The sequence below is a fragment of the Vicugna pacos genome, chromosome 30 (genome assembly GCF_048564905.1).
Source record: "Vicugna pacos chromosome 30, VicPac4, whole genome shotgun sequence".
Lineage (NCBI taxonomy): Eukaryota > Metazoa > Chordata > Mammalia > Artiodactyla > Camelidae > Vicugna > Vicugna pacos.
Window position 1 is genome coordinate 13,824,079 of NC_133016.1, and position 27,055 is coordinate 13,851,133.

Here is a 27,055-nt window from a genome sequence, read left to right on the forward strand (position 1 = left end):
AGACTCTCCTTAGGTGTTGCCACGGGTATCTCTGGCTTTCACATTTAGCCTTTAATTGATGACATCCTCAGCATTTCATTGTCTTTTCACAGTGTGCCAGCAACAGCCCCCCAAGTCCACTGTCCTAATAGTTTCTCTTTTCTCTTTCTTCTCATACACTGGCCGCGCTGCACCCTCCAGCACACCCCCTTCAATCAGCACGCCATCCTGATTCACCACTGATACCAGTTTTAACAAGTGCATGGTCCCAGCATGCCAGAGGCTGCCTGCCATCACCTGCTACCAGTGGTGAGATCCTCACTGCCAGTGACCCAGCTTCCAAATCATGTTTTAGATCCTGTTTTCTTGGACCACCCCTGGTACCAACTGCCATCAGTTGAGTTTTCTGGGATGCAGACTTTGAGATAGAGGCCTGCACATGGGAGGTTTCTGCGGCAATTTTCTCAGGACCAAGCCTGTAGGGGAGTGAAGGAAGCAGCACTGGGCAGAGGGAAAGCTGGACTGCAATGCAGTTCCTTAAAAGCTCCAGCCCATCCCAAGGGAATTCTGGGTCTGGGATGGCTCTTCAGTGTTGTTCTGAAACAGCTCGGGGTGGGGCCTTTACACCTCCTCCCTGACCCATCACTGGATGGAGCTGCCCCCAGGAGAGGGAGCTTGACCTCTCTGGCTGTGAAGCAATATCCAGGGAAGGACTCAGCAGAGAGCAATTAGATGCCAACACTCCCACTGAGCCGGGGGAATAAATGCTTTCGTCCTGGAGTGAGAGCTGGGAGAGGTGGGAGTCTGAGCGTTGCTCATGGCAGGCATTCAGCACACCGTGTTATCTGCACACTGGAGCGCAGGATAAGGAGAATGCATGTCTTACTTTTAAAGCAAAAATAACTTTAAAAAATGAAATCTGGAAAACTAGTAGAAGTCAGAGAAATCTTTTATTGGGTTTTTTGCTCTATTTTTTTTGAAGAGTTTTTGACTTCTAGGTGTTAGGTGTTCTGTAGACGTTGTATAAACTGCGGTTGAAGAGCCACTTGGATTGTCAGGCGTGCCCCCCAGCGCCCCCCCCCCCAGGGTATATACACTCAAATCATAGAATTTAGAACTTCCATGAATTCCTACATTATAACATTTCCTCCAGCCTCCTAATTAATTTCTATCTAGTCTTCAAGGCCCAGCCCAAATGCTTCCTCTCTCAGAAGCCTAACTTGACACCACCCTCCCAGAATTAATCACCCCTGTGATCTTGGACCTCATTGCTCAGATTTGTTTTTAGCACTTATTCCATAGTGTTTACGGTTCTTTGCTCAACTGGGAGCTCACCAGTGAGAGGAAAATAGAACATGTGCTCGGCATATACTAAGATTCAATAAATGCTTGTAGACGGAGTAATGTTTCACTGTGGTATCTTTGAATTATTCATAAATTTTCACTCATACTACAAGTGTCACTGAGTGGGTCAAGTTTTTGACAATGCATTTCCCATTTGGGGAAACTGAGGTGCTAAGTCATTTTGACACTAGTCAAGACAAGAAGCTTTGGCAATAGAACCTACAGCTCCCTTTGCTTTGGTGATTTCGTGAAACCTACTCTAGAATATTTTGTCCAGAGTCTTGCTCACTCTTGTTGGATGCATACTTCAGAGCTACTCATATAAGTAACTCAAAGTCATCCCTGATGCTAAGATGAGTGCCAACCTGTAACGTGACAAACTACTTTCCTTTTCAGGAATCAGTCGAAACTTCAACAGCCATAATCAAGCAGCCACATCCACTGGTATATATTTTGGCATTTCTTCAGTGTCTCCAAATTTTGGTGAGAAGCAAGATGGCAACACATAGCAACACAGAGAAAGTGGAATACAGGTGGAAACACAGAGACTCCCCTTTGGGTAAGATGTTCAGATCTGTCATTGGAATCTACCTAAAAACATAATTAAAAAAAAAAACCCAACAATGTTTTCCAAAGAACACAAGTAATTTGCAGTCTTATTTATCCATGCTCAGTGAGGACTTCTAAATGTCTGCTAAAAACACTTGCTCACATCTATTGAGTGCTTACAGTGTGCCACTCTTACAACCAGTTTACAGGCATAACCTCATGGATTTAACAAATGAAATACATATTTGTTTGATACCTGCCACAAATCAGGCGTGAGCTGGACCCCTGGCCTTCGCTGGGAAATCTCAGAATGTCGAGGAACCTTGGCCTGCTGTGTTGTCCTTTCGAAACAACTATAAATCTGCAGCCAGATCTATCTTCTCTGACTAGAAAGATTTTTTAATGAGAAAGAAGGTCTATAAATTAAGGGTATATTTTCACTGTTATTTTAATCATTATATCATCAGCATGTGTTTCAAGCAGGCCTGATGTTGCTTGTCCAAGAGAAAACAGAGCGTTACTTTAGACATTTCAGGTACTCAGGACTCCTTTGTCTTTCTGTGTTTGGCTGGAAGGTAACGGCACCATTCGACTTCTTTTTCTTATCTGCAGGAAAGAAAGGAATCTATATCCATTTGATGGAGGTATCTGTCCACGGAACGAATGGATCTAATCTTGCTGGTGAGAGTGGAGTGAATTGCTTACCTACTTCCTAGCAGTGCAGGAGCCTCCCACTTAGAAGAGCACTGATAAGAATACTTCTGCAAGTAATTTGCTTAAAGGGACTTGGGAAACTAGAAACAAATCTGGGTCCCAAAGGCACACAAAATCTTTTCTCCTGCAAATGACTGAACCAAATGTGAAGGAGGGAGGGGCTCAGATTTACATGCCATCCTGGCAGGATCAACGTGAATCAAAAAACAAGATTCTGAGATATTACACCACTAGGTGATGTCACCCCTCAAAAAACAATTCATGTCCAGGAAAAAAAATGCACAGAAACCAGAAATCTACCCAAATTTTCAGGCATCCAATATTTCCCAGTGCTGCCTCTATAAAACGTAAGATTTGGTAAAAGGGAGATGCTGCCCTTAAAGCACACAACTGTGAGCTCTGTTCACCTAGACAGTTACAAGCACAACCCTCTCCGGAGCTTTTTTCAGTTTGTAAACAGCAGAAAGAACCGAACATCTAATTTTTGAAATTCTTCTGGCTTTTCTTTTCGACCTTTGGTATTTGTATGTATCGACGATCTCTAAACCATTGTACAAAAACACCTTGAAGTGTCAGCTTTAAAAATGAGTCTTCTTTTCTCTTTCTCCTGTGCAGCTTGGATTATCTTGGCCTTGTCAAAATGCATTCTCTAGTTAGAGGTTGGAAATATTTCCCTCCTGGCTCCAAAGTATTGATTTTCTTCAACACTCAGCTCTGTCAGTCAGCCGAAGGGGTGAAAGGTGAAAGTTCACCCAGCACTGCATGGCTTTACCTTCCTATTAATGTCGTGCCCTTTCCACATTTGATCAGCTTATGTGATCACCAATCATATAGAACTGTTACTGCCCCTGTTTTCCCTATAAGGATACATTCGAGTCATCAGGAGATGGGGTGGACACTGGGCATCTCAACAAGGGCCAACGATGCTGCGGTCAACTCGTTTAATGCTTGTCTGTTTCTTAAAGAAAGAAAATTGCAGTGTTAGATGATTGACTCAATTCAATTCTTATCTGAAAATTAAAGAAATGCATTCACTACTTACGTGTCTAACCCTCTGTGAGCGATGATGACCTATTTTGTTATTCCTGCTTTTTCTGAAAACCAATTATACTGTTTACCTCAGGGATTCAAATTCAACTCCAAACTGAGTATTAAGTGAAATGAATTTAATGATCTCAGCTCAGCACCCCCACCCTGGGGCAGCCAACCCATGTCATCAAGTCTGACAAGATCTGATTTGGCACAATTAACAGTCTATTTACGAGCAATTTAGAAGGCGGAGATACAGCAACAGGCATGCAATTCCCCTGCCCGAACCACAGAGGGTGCTGTTGAGTCTTCGTAGGAGGGTTTGGGTCTCTTCTGCAGTGGGGGAGAGGGACTTGCCTACTGCTCTGCTTTTGTCTTTTGGGAACAAGCTTGCCTTTCCTGAAGCTAGCTCTCCAGGGAAATGAATAATTAGACAGAAATAGAAGGCTTAATTTGGTACCAGAGGTGGGAGGGACAAAACATACGGATTTCAATTGAGAATGTTTCAGAAGAGTGAATAGTATTTTTAATGAGAAAAACAACCTTCAGTACAGTTCAGTTTTATTTAACACACATATGTACACGGGGACATTCAGCACACACAGAATCTATTAAGTAGAGTCATCAAGAAACGTCTTGAGCGGCAGACGTTTTAATTCACGTGCTGTACAGAGTGAGTTCAGCCATTACATTTTCACACAGGTGTCATGTCAAATCACCTTTTGCTTGTAAATTACCAGTGAAGCCACACATGTCTCTACATTTACAAGGACAGGTCCAAATACAGTGCCAACAAAATCAGTAAGACACTAAAAGAGTACACTGGGATGACAATACAAAGTTTACCTCAGCGCTGAGAACTCTTAAGCTGCAATGAAGTTTGGAACTGTGGTTGTCAAAAGAGCCAAGGAGAGATTGGTGTGAACAAGAATGCAAACGTTAGTTTAGCAGTTAGAGATGTCTGTCTACCCAACAAATATCATCCACCCCACTGGTTCACAACTGCAACAGTCTACTGGCCAATCGTGTGGGCTGTCTGCGCGGCCAGGATGGCCCCACCACCCAGGGGTTTTGCTCCTCTGGCTCTCAGTTTTCTGCCCAATCTCCATGGGGTGTGCCACCCAGGCTTCCAGTGGCCTGCCCACCGGTCTCACCTTTCTCCTGATGCACTGAACATTTTTTTTTAAATCTCTAAAGTATACTTTTACTTCATCATTGCAAAGCGGCTTTGTAGTCTAGAATAAATTAATCCCCATTTAGGTTCATAAAGTGAACGTGTGCTGGGTACTCGTACGGAAGACTCGGGAAACCAGTGGAAAAGCCAAGAGTGCCTCTTGTGCACCTCGGGTTTCTCGATCTGCGTCGGACACGTCAGCACGCTCACCAAACAAACCACGTCTACACTGCATAGCTCTTAGTTTCTTCCTGGGAAACTACATATATAATCTTCATAAATACAATGTACATGCATGTGGCAAACCTTCACTTTAGAAGAACACCTAAAGTCTAAAACCGAGGTATGGGACGGGTTTGTCATCAACAGAAATAACATACTTCATATCCACATGAAGGAGACGTCCTAGTGGTCTTAATTTTGTAACATGTTCTTTAAAAGTCTGTTTCAATAAAATCACAGATGTATTTGCTCCTGGACTGCGATCCTACTTTTTTGTATACTATATAAACTCTGGCGATCTATGCTTTTTTTAATTAGATGCTCCCGTTATAATTTTGGTCCCTCTGGAAACTTCATGTATTTTCTCTGAATTTAATAAATCATCTTCTATTTTTGTATTTAATAAGCCATTCTGCTCAATTAACCAACCAGTCAACAGTCAACCAGACAAATCCCCGACTATAGACAGATCAAGGTTTGTTAGGGGCAATTCATACAAAATACTATTTTATGGATTTTTTCCCCCATTACTATGAGTAGGAACCAGCACAGCCCGACGTAAGCAGAAGTAAGTGACGTGGCTCCAGCTTACTCTGAAGTGTGGTCAACATCCTCACTGCACCGTTTGTCCAGACTGATGGAGGGCCCCCACCTTTTTACATACAGTCAGCCCTCCGTGCACGTGGCCATTTTCTAGAAGGGGCTTGAGCAGATTTGGATTTTGGTGTCCTCGGGGGTCCTGGAAGCAATCCCCCGCAGATGCTGAGGGACAAATGTATGCTCCTGAATGCTTGTGCCATAGTGAATACTTTTCTAGGACGTTTGTTTAAAAGAAATGCTCCTGTCACTGATTAGCAGTAGTCTGAAGGCAGAACTGTCTTTGTCACGTGATAGCTGACATACGGGAACTGCAGGTCTGTGACATTTCTGGAAGGAAGGGGTGAGGTCTGTAGCCCTAGGTACAAGGGTCTCCTTTTCAGGGATATGCTATGCTTCCAAACTTGGCTCTTTATTATAAGAGATTAGTTACAGTGACTGGCTAATTCTGTTAACTAGGTCATGAGTAGGATGGTTTTTATTTTAAACTACTAAATACAGTATCACTTCAGCAGGATATGAGCATTTAGAAGGCCAGGTGTCTGGGAAACCGCATTCTCCAAGAGGAAAATGTGTGTGTGTGTGTATTTCCTCATTAATTTCAAACCGGTTAGGTGTTACTAAAGAAGGTAGGGGTGAGACTGTAGGAAATTGGATTTCCTAGCAATCATCAGAAGAAAAAAACCCATGTAAACACACAATCTTTCTGGTAAACAAGAGCATGTTTTCAGAAATCCAAAGGAAAATAGTATCCATGGTGAGGACAGCCACGATACCTCAAAACCCAGCGTCAGAACGACCAGGTTCCAGCAGCACGTCGGGGGGGGGGGGCGGTGCTGAGTGCGAGGAGAAAGCTGATCTGGGCCGGCAGTGCAATCACAGTGGTTATTGATTTTCGGGCCTCGGGTGCACCCAGCAACGGGAGCGCTCCGGGGACCTGCCCCTCCCCCTGCGGCAGGAGGGAGAAACGACCTGGTGACAGGACGGCCACATCCTGCAGAGCGATGTGTGCATGCCTCAGCCGGTAGGTGACACAGGAGGGGTCTGCCCCCGAGGACCATGCAGAGGGACACAGACCCGGCAGCGCCCCCGGGTGACACCGAAGAATGGTCCGGAGTGCGGGGGGGACAGGACTCTCGGCTCGGCGCATGGGAAGAACGGAGACGCAGACGCGAGCGCTAGACCATGAAGCGGTGCTCCTTGCCGTCGTGGGCCATGAGGATGACGTTGCGGTTGGAAGTCCAGATGAGCCGGGCCAGCCTGAGGGCGTTGTGGGAGCCTGGGGAGGCCGGCTGCACGGGGGGCACCTGGTAGGTCTTAATGCAGCGCAGCTGGGGTGCGGAGTTCAGCATGCCGATGCTCCCCAGCAGGGAGGTGTTCATCTGGAGGGACACAGGGGCGGGAGAGGCACATGTGTCACTTAGACAACCGTTTCCCTTTCCCCAGCACGGAGAGGGGTCCAAGGGAGACACACTTCCGGTCACTCTCCATCAGGCTCATTCACATTCATCTAAAAGTTTATCCTTAACCTCCAAAGGGCCCCTGTCAGTGTATTTGAAATTGCTCTTCTGCTGTTACAGTAAATGCTTACAACCTGGCGGGTGGAACTTGAAGAAGGGAGCTAAATGGTATCTTTTAATAAAATGGTTCAATCAAATAATACTTGGAAACTGTATATTTCAAACAGCAGACTTTTCTGTTCTTTACTGACAGGGCTCACCGCATTCCCTGAAGAACAAGTCCGCAAAGACAAGTGTGGGGACTCAGCATTAGTTTGAGAAAATGAACCAAAGTTAAGCAGTAGACAGAGTGATGGGCTATGGATCAAAGCTCAAAACTTACCCCCCCCCCATCTTCACCTAAGATATCTTCCCTCCTCGCCTGCACTTAAAAACTTCAGTCTCTGGAAAGCTCGAGTTTATCTTGCAGGAAAACACGACAATCAACTGCACCTCAGCGCTGCATCTGTGGCCCACCGCACGGCTGCCACGCTGAAGAGAGTATCTAATACCAGATCGGCAGCACCAGTTGGTGATTTCTGCTTTTTGGGTGGCTTTTCTGGATTTGACTTGAATTTTAAGTTCTCCTCATCCATTCACACAAATGGAAAATAACATGGAAATTATGGCCTGTGAACAATCATGCATTCAGGTCATAGTGCGTTTTAAACGTTCAGTGGCCAGTATCTAGATGGGCTGTCCTCTGAGCGACCGAGCCTGAGGAATCCTTTAGATTCTAAACATGACAACATTTTCCCAATATACATCTTTTGTGCTCTTACAAATCACATGGAAAGCACACTGAAAAGCAGGAGAGAGGTCTCGGAAATATCTTTCATCGCGCTAAGTTTCATTTCTGACTCTCCTCTCCAGCAGCGCCTCCACCTGAACGTGTATGATGCGAGGGACTCGCGTGAGGCGTGCGGACAGTGCTCTGATGTATACAGATGGCCAACACACGAAACCTTGGCGAATCCTGGGACATTTAAGGTGTGTTATTGCTGATATCATGCCCTGCATTTGGATCAGTGCAAAGTATAAGCCATTCCTTTTCCTGGCCCTTCTCGGAAGCAGGATGGTGTCAGGGGGTGTAAATCACGGCATCTCTGGCAGGACGCGTGCAGGCTCCACTGACATTTTCACAATTTAAATCATCTTGAGTAATAACCCTTTTAAGATGACTAATGTTACTGATTTTCCTGCATTAATAATAGTGCCGAACACAACACAGAGGTGAAAAAAAATCACTAGTGTACGAGGTCACATTTTAAAACCAAATGTATGATTATCATTAACTCTTTCTGTTAAAGTCTGGTTAACATTTAAAGCCAGGCAGTACCTGTCATCCTCTAAAGAGCCTCTCTCCTTGTGTCCTTCCCTCCTTTTCCCCAAAACTCCATAAAAGATAAAAATCAGGGCCTTAAATCTTCTGGAGGTTCTCAGATAGTTTAAATAGAAATAATGATGGTGAGCTTGATTTGCTAGCTCTCACTTATACAAAGAGTAACAGTACATAATAGTTTAGACCTCTAACAGAGCAGATTCAAATGATCCAGAAAATTGCTGGTTAAAATTAACTGGCATCAACAGGCATACCAAGTTTTTTTTTTTTTAATCTAATTTCTCAGTTGATAAATAACGACAAAGTATTTTTCATTCTTTATGGATTTTCTATGAAAGTGTGTATGAAGCTTGATTTCTGCTAGTGGCTCAAAGTTCTAGGGACATCCGATACGCTCAGACACCTCCTTATTTTTAATTCCTTCCTTCAAATTTTGCCATGTCCAAGAAATGAGTTGGAAGCTAACAGGGGCAAGGAGAGAATATCTTATAGGAATGCTACAGATGGAAAGATTTAAAAAAAAAAGTCCATTATTATATCTGCATTCCCGTTACAAATTGAGCCATCCCTGAAATGATTGCTACATGCCTTTGGTGGAGTCAAACTGCCTTCCTGCCTCAGAATAGGGCTACGTGGAGCTCTGCACAGTGTATAACTGTGATAGTACAACACAGCTGGACAGTTAAAGTCCCTCATGTTAACTATAATTTGTTGTTCCTCAGATCATCCTCTTCCTATGACGTCTTCAAACAAAAGACGAATCTGAATTAAGGGGGGGGATTAATTTTTCCAATAAGCTCTGCCACAGAACTCGCACCAAAACAATGAGCCATTTCGTTATTCGACATTAATACTTCCTTGACCAGAGACTGGCTACAAATTATGCTGAAGTAAGGGCAATTTGAGCCTTGAATGAATGAAAACTACATGGAATTATGACATTTGGTCACATTAACTTTTTTCTTTACTACAAAATCAATAAATACTCATTGTAGAAAATTCAAATTATAAAGAGAAGGACAAAATAGAAAGCAAAACCCCCCTGAAATATCACTTCCCAGAGACAATCACTAACACTTCGGTAAATCTCTTTCCAGACCTCCAAATATATTCACACACAAGGAGAAGCGGGGTTAGGGAATCTTACAAAAACAGGCTCATAGCAAAGGCAGTTTCACAATCTGCTTTTTTTCACTGAACAAAATGTTGGGGGTAATCTTTTTATGTTAATGACTGGATTTACAGCATCCTTTTAAAATGGCTGAATAGGATTCTATTGTACGATGGAACAAATAAAAAAAATGAAACCAATATCCACCTAACATAATAAGCATTTCTGAAAGAGGATACTTATTTGTTGGAGGGTGGTGGCAAAATTTAGGTGAGAGAATTATGGTTGTATCTCATTACTAAACCCTCCTGGCTCAAATGCCAGTGGATACACTGAAGTGAAATATTCATATAGTAGGAATCTGCTGTAGGAGAATCAAAGGGCTTGCAAGATTGTCAAATTACATCATTCGGCAGCTGAATATGTAAACTAACTAAAAGGCAACTTTGGGGTTTCCCTTCCCTTTAAAAATAATGCTTCACAAAACGAGTTCTGAGAAGATTATTTCCTGAACACATAGAGAGAGACACATACAGATATAATTCATCAAAACAGGAAGTGTTTTAATGCTATTCTCAGTGGAAGTGATCCTGCACACAAACCTTTTACCGTTCTCACTTGAGTAATTATCCAACCAGTATTTCTCATTAACACTCATTTCTCAGCAAAGATTTTAATAGCTGATAGCTTTTGTAAGGCTCTGTATTAATAAGACTTCATTAAGTTTTCAAAATATATTACAGTACATTTACTGGAATAATAAAAATGTATGACCATACGTCATTAGACCTAAACAATACAGTATCTAAATAAATCAGAAAAGCACATTTGGGGAGAAAGGCAGTAGATCCAACGCTGCTTTCTGGATCCTCTTTAATTCAAATCAAAACTAAATTAGAGGACGAGTAGAAAGAGCCTGTGACAGATTTCGAAGTTGTCATGCTTCAATACCATGTTGCTATTTAAGCAATTTATTGTATCTGTTTTGCATTTTATTAGCTGTTGATTTTTTAAAAACCATCGTCAAGTTGTGCTGAAGTCTTGTTGAAACTTTTTTTTTTAACTTTCAAAGCAATAAACTGAATCTCATAAAACATACCTGCATTCTAGGAAGGTAAAGGTAAAGGTAACAACAAAATTTTAAATTAAACTTTTGTTTTTTTCTTGGGGAGGTTGGTAATGTTTAATTTTTTTGTAATTATCAGGAGAAAGGTAATTAAAAAGAAGATGGGATGGAGATTAATCACTGAGGATGAAACAAGTTCTACTATAAAAATCCATTGCTCAAATGAATATTCATTTTAATCACAATTGAACATAGGCATTCTCAGGTACTGCCAGTCAATGATGTTCAGAGTTTTGAGCATTTTGATGGCTTGGGAATGAAGAGCATTACGTGGGAAATTCAGAATGCAAACACAAATGAGATAATATAAATGGGACATCACGTTACTATGAGGCTGCCTTTTCCCCTATGCCCTGCTGGCACTGTCTGAACGCCTTGTATAAATTAACAGCCTGTACAGTGCTCATCCGACCCCACCAAGTCCTTTGAGGCCAGGCCCTCACGCACACCAGGCCCTTGCTTATCTTGTCCCAGTCACCCACTCCTCCCTACCCCTAATGCCTGGCCCGTCCTTGGCATCACCATGCCTCAGTGCAGGTGTTGCTGCCCGTGTGAAGCCGTCCCGCAACCCCACTCCCAGGTTCCCCCTGTATTGTAAGAGCTTATTTACTTGTCTGGCAGCTGTGTGAGAACAGAACCCCCTCTTTCTAGCTTTCTAAATGCACTCTCAGGAGACTCTGTGTGCTGGCCGCTGGCGCAGCATCAGCCAGCAATAAATACCTAGTGTTTGTTGAAAGAAGGGAGACAGGGCAGGAGGGAGGGTTGGTGGGTGGGCTCAACAGGGAGCCTCTCTGAGCAAAAGCAGATCATGCAATACAATCATGCAACACGCATCAAGACCCTGGAGCATCTGCACTCACCTGCCAGAAAGAAATGTGGCTGTCAGTGTTTGAGTAGGTAGCAAGATAGCGTCCATCCGGGGCAAAGGCCACTGCAGTGATTGGTCCCTTGTGTCCGTGGATGGTCTAAAATAAAATTCAGAGTCACTCATTGTATGCATTCCACAGAACTATTACATGTGCACACGTGAATACATTCAATGTTGAACGAGTCAAGCCATGGATATTAACAACTGTTTTTTTTTTCACTTTATTTATACATTTAGGTTAGAAAAAGAGGAAAAGCAACTAAAGTTCTCCCACTGCTATCTCCAGGGGCTTTGATCTTGTTCTGAGGAGTCTACCTGTCTCCTAGCTGGGAGGACAGCATGAGTCCAAAGGAAAAGCATATATGAATGGGCAAACCAACATGTTAATTCACGTCCATTAGAGGGGTGACATTTGACAATTACTTAGGAAGGTAAAAAACCAAATTTATTCGGGAACTTAGCTCACTCAAAATGAAAAATAATCAAAGCTGTATCATATAACATCCCTGTTCTGGAAGGAGTTAAAAACTGTAATTTCAACCTCTTAATAATTACACGTTTTTCATGTTTTATGCTTCATTTCCCACCAATAACACTGTGTCTAAGTGCGTATGACCGCAGTTACGACACATACATACATGCATATGTTGGAGGTTTGAGCACACATATAAATCAAATGCTATTAAAAACAAGTTAACAGGGATAATTTTGAGCCTCTGCCAAATGGCCATCATTGATTTAACCATGAATTAAAAAAAAGGAAGTTGTATTTCAGACTAAGTCTTTGATAAAAGATCTTTACTAATAAAAAATTACACTCAAGTTTAATGATATTAATGGTTACCGAAAACACTGGGATACTAAGCAAATTAGCATAATATCGTATTAATGTCTCTACACTCATCTATTAAAGACACAAACCAAAGTCAGCCTGCTCACAGCTGCAGGTTGGTCTCCTCCCTTGGTCTAGGAAGGAATGGGGAAACGTGTTCCCTTAAGCTAAGACAACACCATCTGCTATTTTTTGATGACGAATTGTGAAGCTTTGAGTCGGTGGGAGCATCAAGCCCACCATGATTCAGCCCCACACATACTGTAAATTTCCGGGAGACTCTTCTCGTAACTCACATCTGAGCGATGACAATGAGGGAGGGAGAACGGGGAGAGGGGTGGGGGTATAAGCGCGTCCCTCAGCGCTTTTTGGGTTTTATTCTTTCCTGTCATTAGACAAGACACTGTGGGATCCAAAATAATGCCTGTTTTCAACACTCACAGAAAAAAATGTTATCCAGGTATAGCACTGGGCTCTGGGCTGGCAGAGAACACTGCTCTGAGCCAGACTGCCTGCTTGACTTCCACTGCTTGCTGTGGGACCTAGGCAAGTTCTTTACGTTCCTCAAGCTCAGAACACCCGTGTCTGTAAAGCAGAGGTGATGATGATGATATTGGTAATTCCTGCCTCAAAGAGCTCTGTGAAGATTGAATGAGTTTGTATACACACATAGCCCTCTGCATGGCACATAATAAGAATTCAGTAAATACTATTAATATTTGTGTTCCTCCTCCTTATTTAAAGATGACCAGCTGTATATACTTGAGTGTTGCTAAGAGAGTAGATCTTAAATTTCTCACCACAAGAAAGGAATGGTAGTTATATGATGGGATGGAGGTGCTAGCTAACACTATGGGGGCAATCATTTTGCAATATATAAGTGTATCAAATCATCACATCATATACCTTAAATTTACACAATGTTATCTGTCAATTGTCTCAAGAACGCTGAAAAAAATGCCCAGACAAATGTAAACAATCATATAAATCAATTATTTGACTATGCCATTAAATGAAAAACAATTTTTAAAATGCCCTAGTCATATACGAAACCAGATTACAGATATATTGGATTTGGCCTGCAAAATGTTTTAAAAAAATATTTTCTAAGACCATATTCTAATTCATCAAACATCATTTAAAATTAAGATTTCTAGCCTCCCCTGAAAAACTGGAAGCTCTGGCAGTCCCGGGCCTCTGTTTGCACGTGGCCATATGGGCCGGCTGAGCGGAGGTGTCCCCTTGGGCCGGGGCACTTGCTCTCTGTGTCCCTCAGTCCCAGCCCTGACTCGAGTGGGCCTGTGTACCTTACACCCACTGTCTGGCTCCCTCACTTCCTGTCTGGTCCCTTACGGCATTTAATGTAGCCCGTCCATTAAAAATATTTGATTTGAAATAGTTTCTTCCATGCTCTGGGGTCCGAGGATGCATCTGAAAGCGTGAGCAGACTAAAAGCTCCTCTGAAAGCCTGCCTTTCTTGCAAGCCTCCCCCTCAACCCAGAGCCCAGCTCCACGCCGCGGTGGCTGGATCCATCCCTTCTCTTGGTGTTTGGGCCCTTAAATCTCTGAACAGAATACTAAGCCTGCCTCCTTCAGACTAGCTTCCCTCTTTAATCAGCAACCAGAATGTGCTTTAGACAATAACAATGCAACAGTGAGCTGGCTGTAAAGCAGCAGGTCCAAAGGATGTACCAGCCCAGCAGCCTCCTTCACATACTTCTCTGTGACGCTGGCTAAGTCGGCCTGGTTGTAAAGGCAGAAAACCAGACACACAGGCTCCTTCAGAAAAGTCTTCATGAAATATTCCATATTATGTCTTCGTCCTTTATGGAAGGTCAGTATTTGAAACATCCACTTGAGTACTTCTGTGCCAGCTGAAGATTCTCGTCATTATGTTGTCTAGTGTCTCTAATAGAAGAGCCTGTGAGTTAAGTTCATCTTGGAATTTTCTGCCAGGAAAATGTTTATCTTTCCAGATAAATTTTGTTGCTTTTTTTTTTTCTATCATGCAACAATAATTACATAATCTCACACGTGTTTGCTTTCCTGCCAGGAAACTGAGAGCTACATTTATGCTCATTCTTTGTGTCTAGTAATAAATATTTCCTCATCTGACTAATCACTGTCCTGTTTTCCTTTATTGTTGCTGTTGTCAAGGTTAGATACTGGGCTGAATGTGTTAGTTTCTTTAAAGTGTGTTTTGAACAAAGGGGGACTACACTTTAGACCAGCGCGTGCGGGAAAACACACACACACACACACACACACGGTGCCAGACTCCGAGGTGCCCCACAGGCTGTCTTTAAAAGCGACACAGAGGAAAACCACAGCACTGACTGCAGTGTCAGCTGAGAGACCTGTTGTCGAATAAAAAAGCAAGTACCACTCACGGCAGCTCAGGGAAGCTCACTGTTTTGAATGGTTGGTACATCTGGTGAGTTCATTACAAGCTCGGCCTAAGAGGTGCTTCAGCCCTCAGTGTAATGGAAATGTTGCCATTGTCTTTTGTTCAGAATCTCTGAACTTCCCTAAGATCTGCACAGGCACCACCTGAACTGACTCTAACCTCTAGGCTGGCATTAGAGGTGCAGCTGTGCAGGGATCACATGGACTCGTAAGTGCTTTGCGATGGGGCGAACCCACGGTTTGGGATCTTAACCGCTGAACTAGAAGGAACATTTTCCAAAACAATGGGCTTCAAAATAAAAGGAGGTTTGGTCTACTTTTTACATGCGGATGAGTATCAGAGGTCTTGCTGTATGTTTAGTCAAAGAAATTGCTGCCTTGAAGAGACAGAAATGGAATAGAAAGAAATTAATCTAATTCAAGAAGTGCTATGAACAATGAAAGAAATCAAGCAATTATCCGTAGCAGGAGACAGAGCGTTGAATTGTTAAACACTCTCCCTCTTTTTCTTATGAAAGAAAAGGAGCCGAGGGGCAGGATTAATAGGAGTGATGCTTGCGTTTGCCCAACAGTTTTTAACACGCACTTTCAACCTGCTCTGCAAAGAAATATAATTAACTCTGCTGTACAGAGAAGGAGAGACACGGATTTCTAAAATGACTTGCTCAGCATCGATAGAGCCTGTCCAGGATACTCGCTTTAAAACGTCTGTCTATCCCTGGACTCCTTGCTATTCAGCTTCCAAAGGACACATTTGAGAATTGAAACTAAAACATAGGATTCTACTGCATATACTTTAGAGACTTGACATGATCAAAGAGAACCTTCTAAATTAATTTGCAGGTCTCATCACTTTTTTCAAAGCGGAAGGAAAAACCCCAGCCAAAAAAAGTTTCCTGCTTTCAACATAAATTGAGAAGAAAAGATTTCCAAAAGTCGGTAACATTTTGCTATCATCAATACCACCACAAGGGAAAGATGTAGAAAGCACTGACCCGTGTATTTTGTGTAACATTTATTAAACTGAAAAACAGCAAGACTCTGCCACTGACCATTCAGAGCCCCAGGGTCAGCGGGGCCCGAGAGGGAGGGCGGCTGCCTTGGTCACAGGCTTTTTTGGGGAGCAGCAGGGCTGGGTTGGGATTAAGATAGGCAGTTTCAATTGGAGGGGTGCTTGAAAGGCCTGCTGAGCTGAAAACATGTCCTCAGCTGGCTGCACATGGTCTCTGAACTTTTATCCAAAAGTACAATCATGCTTTCGGTCAAGGCATGCTCCCCAGAACAGCTAACAAAACAGACATGCTTTCAAGAGGTAGAAACATGGCAGATGCTTTGAGTTCAGCGAGAGCCTGAATCAAGTGTCCACCTGTGTACAAAGGCAGGAAACAGGTTGGAGACAGTCCAGATATTCAGGGAAGTGAGGATGAGCCCCGGAAATAAAAGGAGAGGTAACAGCAAAGACCCCCCAAAACCCCTACATCTTCCTAGTGCTGGTCCCTCAGTGGTAACAAACAATGCTAAGTGGGGTCCAGGATGCGCTCTCCTCTGTCCCTGCAGCACCTACCATCTCTCACTGACTGCAGCCAAAGGCAGAAAAGGGCGGATAAGGAAGGGGGTCCAGGGTCTGATATGCATGCCCTCCTGACATCCCACTACCGGCCAGGGATTTCATGGCTGGCTGGCAGGGAGGTAACTGCTCACGGCAGAGAGAAGACAAAGACATCGCTCTGACTGACAGCTCTGTTTGTTAGGCAAGGGAAAGACTCATCAAAAAAGGGCCATTTCAAAAGAGCTGAAAAGTTAAGAATTAATTACGTTCAAGGAAAAAAAACAACTCCCCCTTTCTTTTCTCTGAAGCAACCAATTTGTGAAAATTGCATTATATATTTAAGGTTCGCTTGCTCAAGGAAACAAATAATTTAGGCAGATGATAACACATAAAAAAAATAAGATCTCATCTATGGCCGATTAGAAGGCTCAAGTAAAATCTAATTCCCACTATGAACTAAGCCGTCTGCAGGCTTTCTGTGTGTGGGATCTTAAGGCCACATGACGTTGCCAAGAACACTGAAAGGTCACCTACTCTTTTCTGTATATGGACAGGGCTGTCTTAAAGCAGGTCAGATGCAAATCCATTCTGTTTTCAAATATCTCTAGAGAAGATTCCAGAACCTCCTGCGAGGACCTTTTCTGTGTTTAACAATGTGTGCTGTCAGGAAATTTTTCCTTTTATCAAATCTGTATCTAAAAGGCTGCAGTGTACGTTTGCTTCCTCTAGTTCCAGCCTCAGCAGAGATGGAGCAGAGCCGGTCACCAGCCCTAGCGGGATAACCTTTTACAGAACTGAAGGCTGTTGGAGCAGCTTGCTCCTTTTTTCCTTGCTTTTTATTTTCGAGATTTAAAACAATTTTTTTCAGTGACTATAACCTTTCCTTTCAGGTCTCATTTTCTGACTTTCAAAATCATTTCTGTGGCTTTTCCTTAAACTTGCTCCAAGCTTTCAAATCATGGCGTCTTAGAGTTGGATGGTATCTTAAAGGGTACCTTAATCAACCACATCTCAAAAGTTGGGATTCCAAACCGGGCTGAGGGCTGGAACAGGCAACCGGATGTTATCACAGTTTCTATAACGCCATGCAGGAGCCAGCACTATGCTTATTTTATCAGAAAACTGCACCTGTGGCTGTAACGGCTGGTAAAGATGTCGGCATGGAGGTGGCAGACACTCAGAGGCTCCCCAGTGTGCCATCTCTAGGAGACCGGGGTGTGCACACCTGGGTCCAGAGGACAGCCTTGGCTGTGCTAAAATGCCTGAGAGGCCTCCACTGACAAAAACACACACTGCCAGTCTCCGCTCTCAATCCTCTGCTAATACACTTGCAGAAGAAGTTATTGGCAGTAATTCTGCATCCTGGCTGCTTATTTTCAGTTAAAAATGTACTCCCATTTAACTCTTGCCCATTGATCGTAGTCTGTTTTTTCTGGTTCGCCAGTTCTCAACACTTCTCATATCGCTTGGGTGCTTACAACTACATAGTTTCTGTCTCACACTGTGGTCACTGATAAAAGTGAATCAAAAAACTTTGTACTTTAACTTAAAATAAAAAGTTAGCTTCATCAAAGGTTGACTACAAAGCAGCTTTGTCATCGTTCACATTTTAAAACTACATGCTAAAGGTATAGAAGTGTGCATTCCGCTGCTGGGCACTCTAGGGAATCCGAGAAGGGTAAGAAGAAGAAATTTTGCAGCACATCTTGCACGCCAGGTTCTCCTGTAAGCACTTTAACATGAACTTCTTAATCCTAACATAGCGACTCTATGGCATAAGAATCCCATTTTAGCTCCTACTTTACAGATGAGGAAACGGAGGCCCAGGAAGGTGGAGTAACTTGTTTGAATTAGAAGCTAGGCAGAATCTGTTGCCTCACAGAACATCAGGTAAAATAAAACTATGAACTGTGAAAACTATAAACTGTCAGTCTTCATTCCCAGACACTTGAGTTTACAGAGCTGGCACTATGTAGGTTCTACACCAACACTGCGCAATGACTTTCCCACACCAAGCAACGAGGATCTGGGGCCAGGTCGTGGTGATGGGGGGCTGGGCGCTGCAGGCTGGAAGGTTAAAGCTGTAGTGAGCTGTGCCCCGTTGTCCTCAATACAGGGGCACTTAAGGGCACTTACAGAACTCCTAAGCCCAGGTAGTCTGGAGGTGGCTTCCACACACAGGGAAGGCTGCTCTGGGATGGTCCAATCTCCCTTCACACCCTGGTACTGTCCTGGTCCACCTGTGAGGATGGTGGAATGACAGTTGGCCCTGCCTGGCTCTGAGGATGCCCAGTCTCCCAGGGGCATTCATTCACGCCGAGCCCACTGCAACCGTGGGAGAGGAAGGAAGACTCTTCCTTGACCTTAAACAGAGCTTTCAAGATCAGAAGCTGCTCCATCCTCGTAACTGGCTGGGAAGGAGGTGGATGGCCTGGCTGGCTCCTCCAGACACCCAGGCCAGAGGAGGGTGGTGGCCCCATCCTTCTCACCAGCAGTCTTTCTCTCTCCCCAGCCCTGGGTGCCTGAAGGTCTTCCCCCTCCCAGAAGCTCGTCTGTGCCCCTCCAGAGGCAACATCTACCCACGGGCACCACAAACAAGCACTTCTTGAGGAAAGAACCATCATAAAATTAGGGGCCCAGCTCTTTCTCTCTTGGGACACAAAATATAGAAACTAAAAGTACTGATCAAAATGGGAGCATACGGTAAATGCACTCCTAGAGGTCTCTAGCACCGAAGGGAGCCCAGCTTCTCTGACTGGCTGGACCATCTCCTATAGTGTAAGCACACAGGCTGAGATGCTGCCCTTTGGCGGACTGACAATGATTTTGAACAGAGATCTGAGGGCTGAAAATGGGTTGTTTACCTCCATAATTTCTTTTCTTGATGGAGAGTCAAGGAAATGCTTTTTATTCACGTTATGCCAACTCTATATTATAGAGTCAATTGTGGCATTTTCCGATCCAAGGGAGTGTTCAACGGAACTATTCAATGAATTGAGTTATTTTCTATCACTATCTAACTGAGAAGAATATACGTTCAGGGCAAAAGACAAGTAGATTTGGTATCATCTTAACATCTTAATGGAAAATAGATTTCAGGATACGCATAATAAAGTCTGCTATCTTAAGTCTTCTTATAAGATACAATGCCTCAAGTCAACAGACTTTATTCCCTAAAAACAGCTGCACATTTCTAGTTACTGAAAGTTACTTAAATGTCATTTGGGGATAAACTGACCGACACTGAAGAATTAAAGGAGTTTTTGATATCTACATATTGGTAATCCTTAAGCCAGGAGTAATAGTTTTTGAAAATTTCTTCTGGGAAGGATTATAACCAACATGCATGTGCATAATACACTTACCCAGGGATAGTAAGAATCAACAGAAATGCTGAAGACTGCATCACAATTGGAATACAGGTGTTAGTGAGAATTTCAGATTTTTATGATATTGAGGCTCATGTTTTCACTAATGTCAATAATAAATGACCAAAACTGAATTTAAAAAGGAAGATCTACAAGTGAACAAATAAGAGAATAATCACTTAAGTCCATAGTTGGTTTCTAGTCTTAAAATGTTGTAGCCATCATATGAGCAATCTCTCTTTAAAAAAGTGTACTGGTTTTAGGAGCTTATTCCCTTTATTTAATGGAGGAATGTTTTCAGGTTGAAAGAATACATTTTCCGTAAATCTCACCTATTTATGTCTAGGTCCTTCTTCCTTATTTTCTTGCTACAGATAATCAGGAGCTGACCACACACGTGCACCTGCACACACACACACACACACACACACACACACACACACACACACACGCCCCTCTTCTGCTTTAGCAGACCAAACATTTTCAGGATGAAGTAACTATAATACACCCAATTAAATGATAATAACTGATACGTCCTTTCTCTGCATGCTGAAATAATCAGTTGTATAGGATCATACTTTGAAAATTACGTTTGCTAAAAATCTCAAACGTCACAAACTTCCAATTATTCTGTAACATGATTACCACCAATTTTTGGCTAATTAAACGATAGCAGTATGTTTGTATTGTGTGTGAAACTCTTAAGCTCAATAATGATAACAGAAGAAAAATAATCTAAAGACATAATTCCAACATAACATTTTTCGTATAATTCAACATTTTAAAACAGAGTCATATTTAAAGATTATTCATGGATACTCAAACACTGAATGCTAATATGATTTAGATAAATATGCTTCAGTTTTAAATAAAAAGGACAGTGAATAAATTATCAACTATTAATTTATCCACTGTCCTTTTTATTAAGTTTTATTAAGTTTATTGATTAATGTTATCAACTATTCACATTGCTGACATGAAATAATTACAAAACATTTATTAAAGTATAACTTTCTATAGCTTTTAAGAATATGCAAGTGTTTTGTATAGATCCCAGACCCAAAGCTAAATATTTTAAATCACATTTGTATTATAAAGCTATTCAAACATATGCTAGAAGTCTTAAAGTGAACAAAGTTTTGCTTCTATGTTCTCAGATTATGAAAATTCTGTTGTTAAATATTCAAAGGGTTCCTGAGAAATTGGACTAATATAAAACGGTTATATAATTTTTCAAAGAAGACAGGAGAAAATATGGTTAAAGGTAATACTGTGCCACAAAAACAAATACCAATCGCTTCCACTTGGAGCGCCTTAGGACACGGACTGTCTTATCTCTGAACCCTCTCAAAACATCGCAGCCCTTACACAGCAGCCTTCAGCAGACACGCGTCCACATTAACCGATGGAGCGGAGCAATCACTCTCCTTAGGAAACGCCCACCAAGACAGACCTCAGCACTTTCGGGGGTTCTGACCTGGGCTAAGGGTGACTCAGCAGATGGTTTTTGGCTAGAGCAGCAGGACAGGGCCTTCACACACGTGCCTTTTCCCTTCTCTTCCCCCCAGTATAGAGTCTGGTGACACAAACTTGTCTTACGCAGATTGCATGAATACGGAATTTATATTTTTCAAAGTCACATTTCAAAAGGATTTAATGTTTTTACCATTCCAAAAAGAGAGATGATTTGAAAGGGTTAAAGAAAACAAAAGCATTACATAAATCTCTAAAACTCATACATGTATTAACCAGTACATCCCTGTATCTTTTGGCTTGTATTTATTCTGGAGAATGATAGACTATATACACCAACAGACAATACAGATTCAGGAATTTTATACTTTGATGTGTGGTTTATTATGCTTCTTCAACTTATTAATACAGAAAATCAGATTAGTCTGGAACATAACCTAATTAATACTGACCTACATTGCAAGGTCTATTTTTTTTGTCAAGTCAAGAAAGTCCACATTAGAAAAATATAAAATCAAGCTCCTATCGTTGATGTAATAGTCAATATTTTCAATGTTAAAATAGTAATAAAACAATACAATCATATGTATAGAATTTTTTTTCAGACAGTAGTTGCATTTGAAAATATTCTGCAGCAATGCTACGGTGAAGTAACACTGATGTTACCTGTCAGTCCAGACTTATTCTGAGACTACCCCACATTTATCTAGTGGCTTAAAATTTGCCCTCGCTGGGTTTATGAAAGGTAAAATTTTCTGAGACACACTTCGCTTATTTGTAAAATAAGGATAATATCCATCTTCCCTACCTCGTGGAATTCAATATTTTTAGGAGAAATGTACTTTAAAATGTTTACTGAGAGCTTATTATGTTCCAAGCCCCGTGTTAGATATCAGTAGAAAAGTGAGGCAATTTCCCTGCCAGTGAACCTAGCGGCGAGGAGAGAGAGGTGGACAGTGAGACACCAGTGAGCCACCAGTGAGTCATGTAATAAATGGCATAATAGAAACGTGTGTAAGGTGCCACGGAAACACAGATGGATAAGCCGCAATTTCTGTCCAGGGTAGGAGATGTCAGAACAAGGTGCAGAGAGAAGGTGGGATTCCAGTAGAGCTTTAAAGGAGGAGTTGGCCTGAAGGACAAGACGTGGAAGGCCTAGATCCCAGCAGATGGATGAGGCAGGCAGACATGTGACAGTGTGGTTGGGGGTGAGGAGTCCAGGAGACAGCAAGCACTCCTGGGTCCCTCTGCCACTGGGGGTGCCCGGAATGGAACGGAGGGAGACAGGGACGGACGGGTTTGGGAATGAGGTCAAAAGGGAGCTGTGGTCAGTCTATCAACTGCCTTTTTGTTGTGCTAAGACATTGGAACGTCGTTCATAGTCCCAAACCCCATAGGGAGTTTTTTTTTTTTCCTTTCTTTTAAGTTTTTAAATGGAGACTGGCAGATCAGGTCAGTTGTAGGAAAATTCCAGCAGAGAGAGAAGAGAACTTAGAAAAAAAGAACAGTTGGGAGGCACACATAGTAGATAAATTAGGGGCTGAATGAGGAGCTGGATATGGGCGGGGAAGGCGAGGTCACACTGGGCAAGTGGTGATGCTGTTTCCTGGACAGGGAAGCACAAGAGAAAAGAAGTGCTTTTAGTGAGGGGGGTGGGTGGGGGCTGTCGGCGGGAAGTCACGGGGGAAATGACGAGCTTCGCTTGGCACATGTAGATATTAAGGTGGAAGCCCTGAGCCAGGTAGTTAGAAATGTGTCAGGAAATCAGAAAGAAAAATCTGGAGCTCAGGAAAAGACTTACGGAAGGAGAGATGGATTCGGGAGTTACTAGCACACAGACGGACGCTGAAGCCGCAGATCCTGCACTCAGCACTGTTTCTGGAGCACAGCAGTCTCGCCGCGAATACCCATTAACTGACTGCGTGTAAGGGGTCGAGATAACCCATGAGGAGCAGGGAGAGCAAAAAGACCAAAAGGATGTGGTTGGAACGACAGAGGACGCTACCAGTGTAACGGGCGGGCAGAAAAGAAAGGGCCGGTCTAGTTCACAAACTGAAGGCTTGAGATGTCAGTTTTTAGCTAATCTTTTTAAGTAAAAGATTTCAAAGTTGTTCCCAGTGTACAAGTCACTTCTCAGGTAGAGAATTTTGTGATGGGTCACTGCAGTTAATACCTAACAAAATTACTTTAAAGCTTGATGATATTCTGTCTTTTAAATAATAACCCTTTATCGAGTAGTAATTATTTAACTCAGAATAGGAAATAATTTATTAAAAATCCAAACTGCTAGCATCAAACGCATGTATTTGAGTTAGAACTGAACTTCTAATTCTAAACGACCAATACTGATCCACCGACAAAATGGAACATCTAATTTCTCTCATTTTAACTTTGTTTACATTTCATCAGTTACCCACAAATTTTGATATTTTAGAAAGATCCTTATATAATATAGTTAAGACTTCTCTGAATATAACTATAAAAAGACAAAAAAGATATACTATTAAAAGATCACGAAAAGGAGTTAAAATGGAATTTGGATGTCTTCATACGTGTGTGTATACACACACACACACACACACACACACACACATATATCTGGTTGCTCACTTTGATATACAAATCCTTTTCAAAAGTGAAAAGAGAAATATTTTAACCAAGTTAGTGATTTATAAAGACTTACATTAATGATCACAGTCACCAGTTTTGTTCTGATAGAAATTTCAACGATTCTCTAGATTCATAAACTAGAATCAATGTAAGACACAGTGGATAATTTACTACTAGCTAGAGTCATACAATGCACATTTAAACAAGCATTCCTTATAGTTTGGTCCAAGAGAATTCATTTATGTGTAAAGAAAATGAATTAAATATCCTCCTGCTGAGATTAAGCTCTACAGAAGAATCTATTTGATATTCCTAGAGTGGAGAGTGGGAGATAGGCTGGCCTGAACCTTGGCATCTTCAATGCAATCATATTGCCTAATGATGAGCCAAACTAAAAGGCCAATTCATTATAAAATTCAATATTTGGACCATCAAGCTCTTTAGCACTTAATAAGCAATTAATATTTGTCAATGAAAAAATGTTTTGGTAACGCAAGGTGACAATCAGTAACACCAGCCCACTTGTTGCACTGTCCAACTCTGATGAGCTATCCAAATAAATACGGTTCTTAAGGGACAACAATTGCTTTGATGTTTTAATTTATATTCTTCCCAAGCAAACATGGATCCTTTGAAGCTTTCTGTTTATAACTCAGAATGCATTTTGTTAGTAATCTGCTTATAATTGCTATCATGTATGTAACCCACAGAAGCGTGTCTTATGTTAAGACACACATAGAATGTTATTTCAACATTCTATGCCTTACAACGGATACTATTAAAAGCATACTTAATGCACACTTATGTACACTAATTTTATTCACGTTTGAGCAAAAGCACGTAAAATTCAAGCAAAAGCCTTCCATTTAATATTATTTCCCTTTTAGGAGTAAGCATGTAAATAGGGCAGTTTTGACACATTTCTGAAGACTTACTAGATTATATATACGAGCTTTGCATTAGTAAAAGTGATTTTTAACAGAAGCATGTTTATTTTGGAGGGTTTTTTTTTTTAAAAAAGAGAATAACACAATAAAGGAAACTAAAAATTATCTCTAATTCCACCACTTTTTACCTACAATGAAAAAGAATATATATAATTGAATCACTATGCTGTATGCCAGAAACTAAAACAACATTGCAAATCAACTACAGTTCAATTAAAAAAAAAAATCCCACCACTTTTTTTTTTGAGGTACCCATAATAAAACTGGAAACCCTACCAACTACTCTTACTAATCAAATCCCATGCCTCGGAAGAACCACCATGAAGCATTTGGCATACATCCTTCCAGACTTTCTATTACTTGTCTTTGAAATCATAAAGTTTATCAGCTTCTTTCTAGTATGGACAATCTGGTATTCCTCTACACTGTTTAATATTTTTAATAAAAATATCTGTTCAGATAGGAGACTTATAGTTGTCAGATCACTTGACATGTTAAAATTAAAATTGTGCATCATATGGTAAGTGCATGCTCCCCTAAATCTGCTTCTGCTTTAAAAAAGAACGAAATATTATTTAACAAAGAAACATTATATAACACGTACTTAGTTGTTTGTATAGCTTGGAAATGATAGAGACTCACTAACCATTTCTATAAAACAAGAGAGGGAGGGTATAGCTCAGAGGCAGAGTGCATGCCTAGCATGCACAAGGTCCTGGGTTCAACCCCCAGTACCTCCATTAAAAGAATAAATAAATAAACCTAATTACCCCTCCCACTCAAAATAAACAAACAAATAAAAAAAAAACAATAAAAGGCAGGTTTGTTCTTTTAAAGGGGAGGGTTCTTTCAAAAGGAAATACTATGGACGAAAAAAAAATTTTTATAATATTATGATGACAATTTTATGGTAAACATTTTCATTTAACAGTCAATTGAGATTAATATATAGATATAGTGCTATAGATTAAGGCTGCCTGCCATGACACTATAAACCACAGATTTAAAATTTCTGATTATTCAGGAGTCAGAGTTTAGAACTGTTTTCACAAAGAACTTAAACTACAAAGCAAACAGCCAGTCAGCCTAAGGGCACTCTTTAATAAAAGCACCGCAAACCTTCACGCTCAAGGTCTGAGTTAAAACAGAACAAAAAATACCATTTCTCGATCTTTGGAAAGTTTAAAATTTAATGAGAAATCTGATTCATACTTCCTGTTTTACATATGAAAAAGTCAGAGCCCAAAGTCAGTGCTTACAGAAAGATAAACGTTACACTCAAGGTGAGAAGAGATCAATATTGCAAGTACTTTTTTGCTTTTTAAATTCTTGATAATTAATTTTATGTTAAAATATAAGAAATAATAAATCATTCTATTTGTAGTTCTGTAGATTCAACACAGACTGTCATTCTCTGTTATTCCAGGTGCAATCTGGTCATTTTTTTTTAATGATCATACGCCAGAGACACTTTCACATGCCAGAGACACATTCACACGCAAACTGCTGCAGGATTTCCATAAAGGCAGTCATCAAATAAGAGGTTCTAATGCCTGTTTGGAATTCAGTTCTTTGGAACTCTGAACACATTTATCTATAGAAACAATGCCACAAATAACAGATTTCTAGGCCAGCTTCTAAAAGCCTATAGAATTCTTAATGTTTCAGAATTTATAGTGCCAGCTGAATTTCCTGAGCACTATTTATGACAGTTGCTACGGGAAAAAGCATTTCAAGGTCTGAGTCAGAAGCTAGGAACCTAATTATCTACTGCGGACACCAGAAACTTACAAGTTCTGACAGCTTTAGATCTATGGGGGGCATAGATATGTGTTACCAGGCCAGCAGTAGTATATGTGGGATGTCAGAGAAGAGTATGCGATTACCTGCCTGGAACCCCTAGACACTGGACTCACCCAAAGTTCACACTCACTCACGGGCCCCTCAGGTTAATCATCTTAATTTCTTCAGGTAGCAATTAAGTTATGGGCTTACAGCAGGAAAACTTGGGGATTTTCTGGGCTATGACGATGAGTGATTACGTGGTGTGGTAGTGATGGTGGTGGTAAGGGTGCAGTGTGAGTGTGTGTATGTTTGTTCCTGTGTATGTTGGGGTGAACAGGGACCTATCGAGACTGAAAGAGTGTTCCACGTAGAGGGTGTAAGATAATCACAGGAGAGGGAGAGGATACCTTGATAGAAAAACTAAAAGACCTTCATAATGATTAGGATTTATGGCACAAGGGATAAGTGGATGGAGAATTAGGTTGAAGAAAGCCCATGAAGGGCCTTGGGATTTTCAACAAATATGTACTA

General features: G+C 41.5%; 1 protein-coding gene across 4 annotated transcripts in view; it reads right to left on the reverse strand.

Annotated features, from left to right (window-relative positions):
• Positions 1-4,159: 4,159 nt before the first annotated feature.
• WDR7 (WD repeat domain 7) overlaps positions 4,160-27,055 on the reverse strand; it is a 287,874-nt gene continuing 264,978 nt past the window's right edge. For all 4 annotated transcript variants that reach the window (XM_072952162.1, XM_072952165.1, XM_072952163.1 and 1 more), the window contains 2 exons: positions 11,547-11,651; positions 4,160-6,990 (listed from right to left, as the gene is read on the reverse strand). In XM_072952162.1, the coding sequence (XP_072808263.1) occupies positions 6,787-6,990; positions 11,547-11,651 (309 nt within the window). In that variant the 3' untranslated portion in view covers positions 4,160-6,786. The remainder of the gene's footprint in view (positions 6,991-11,546; positions 11,652-27,055) is intronic.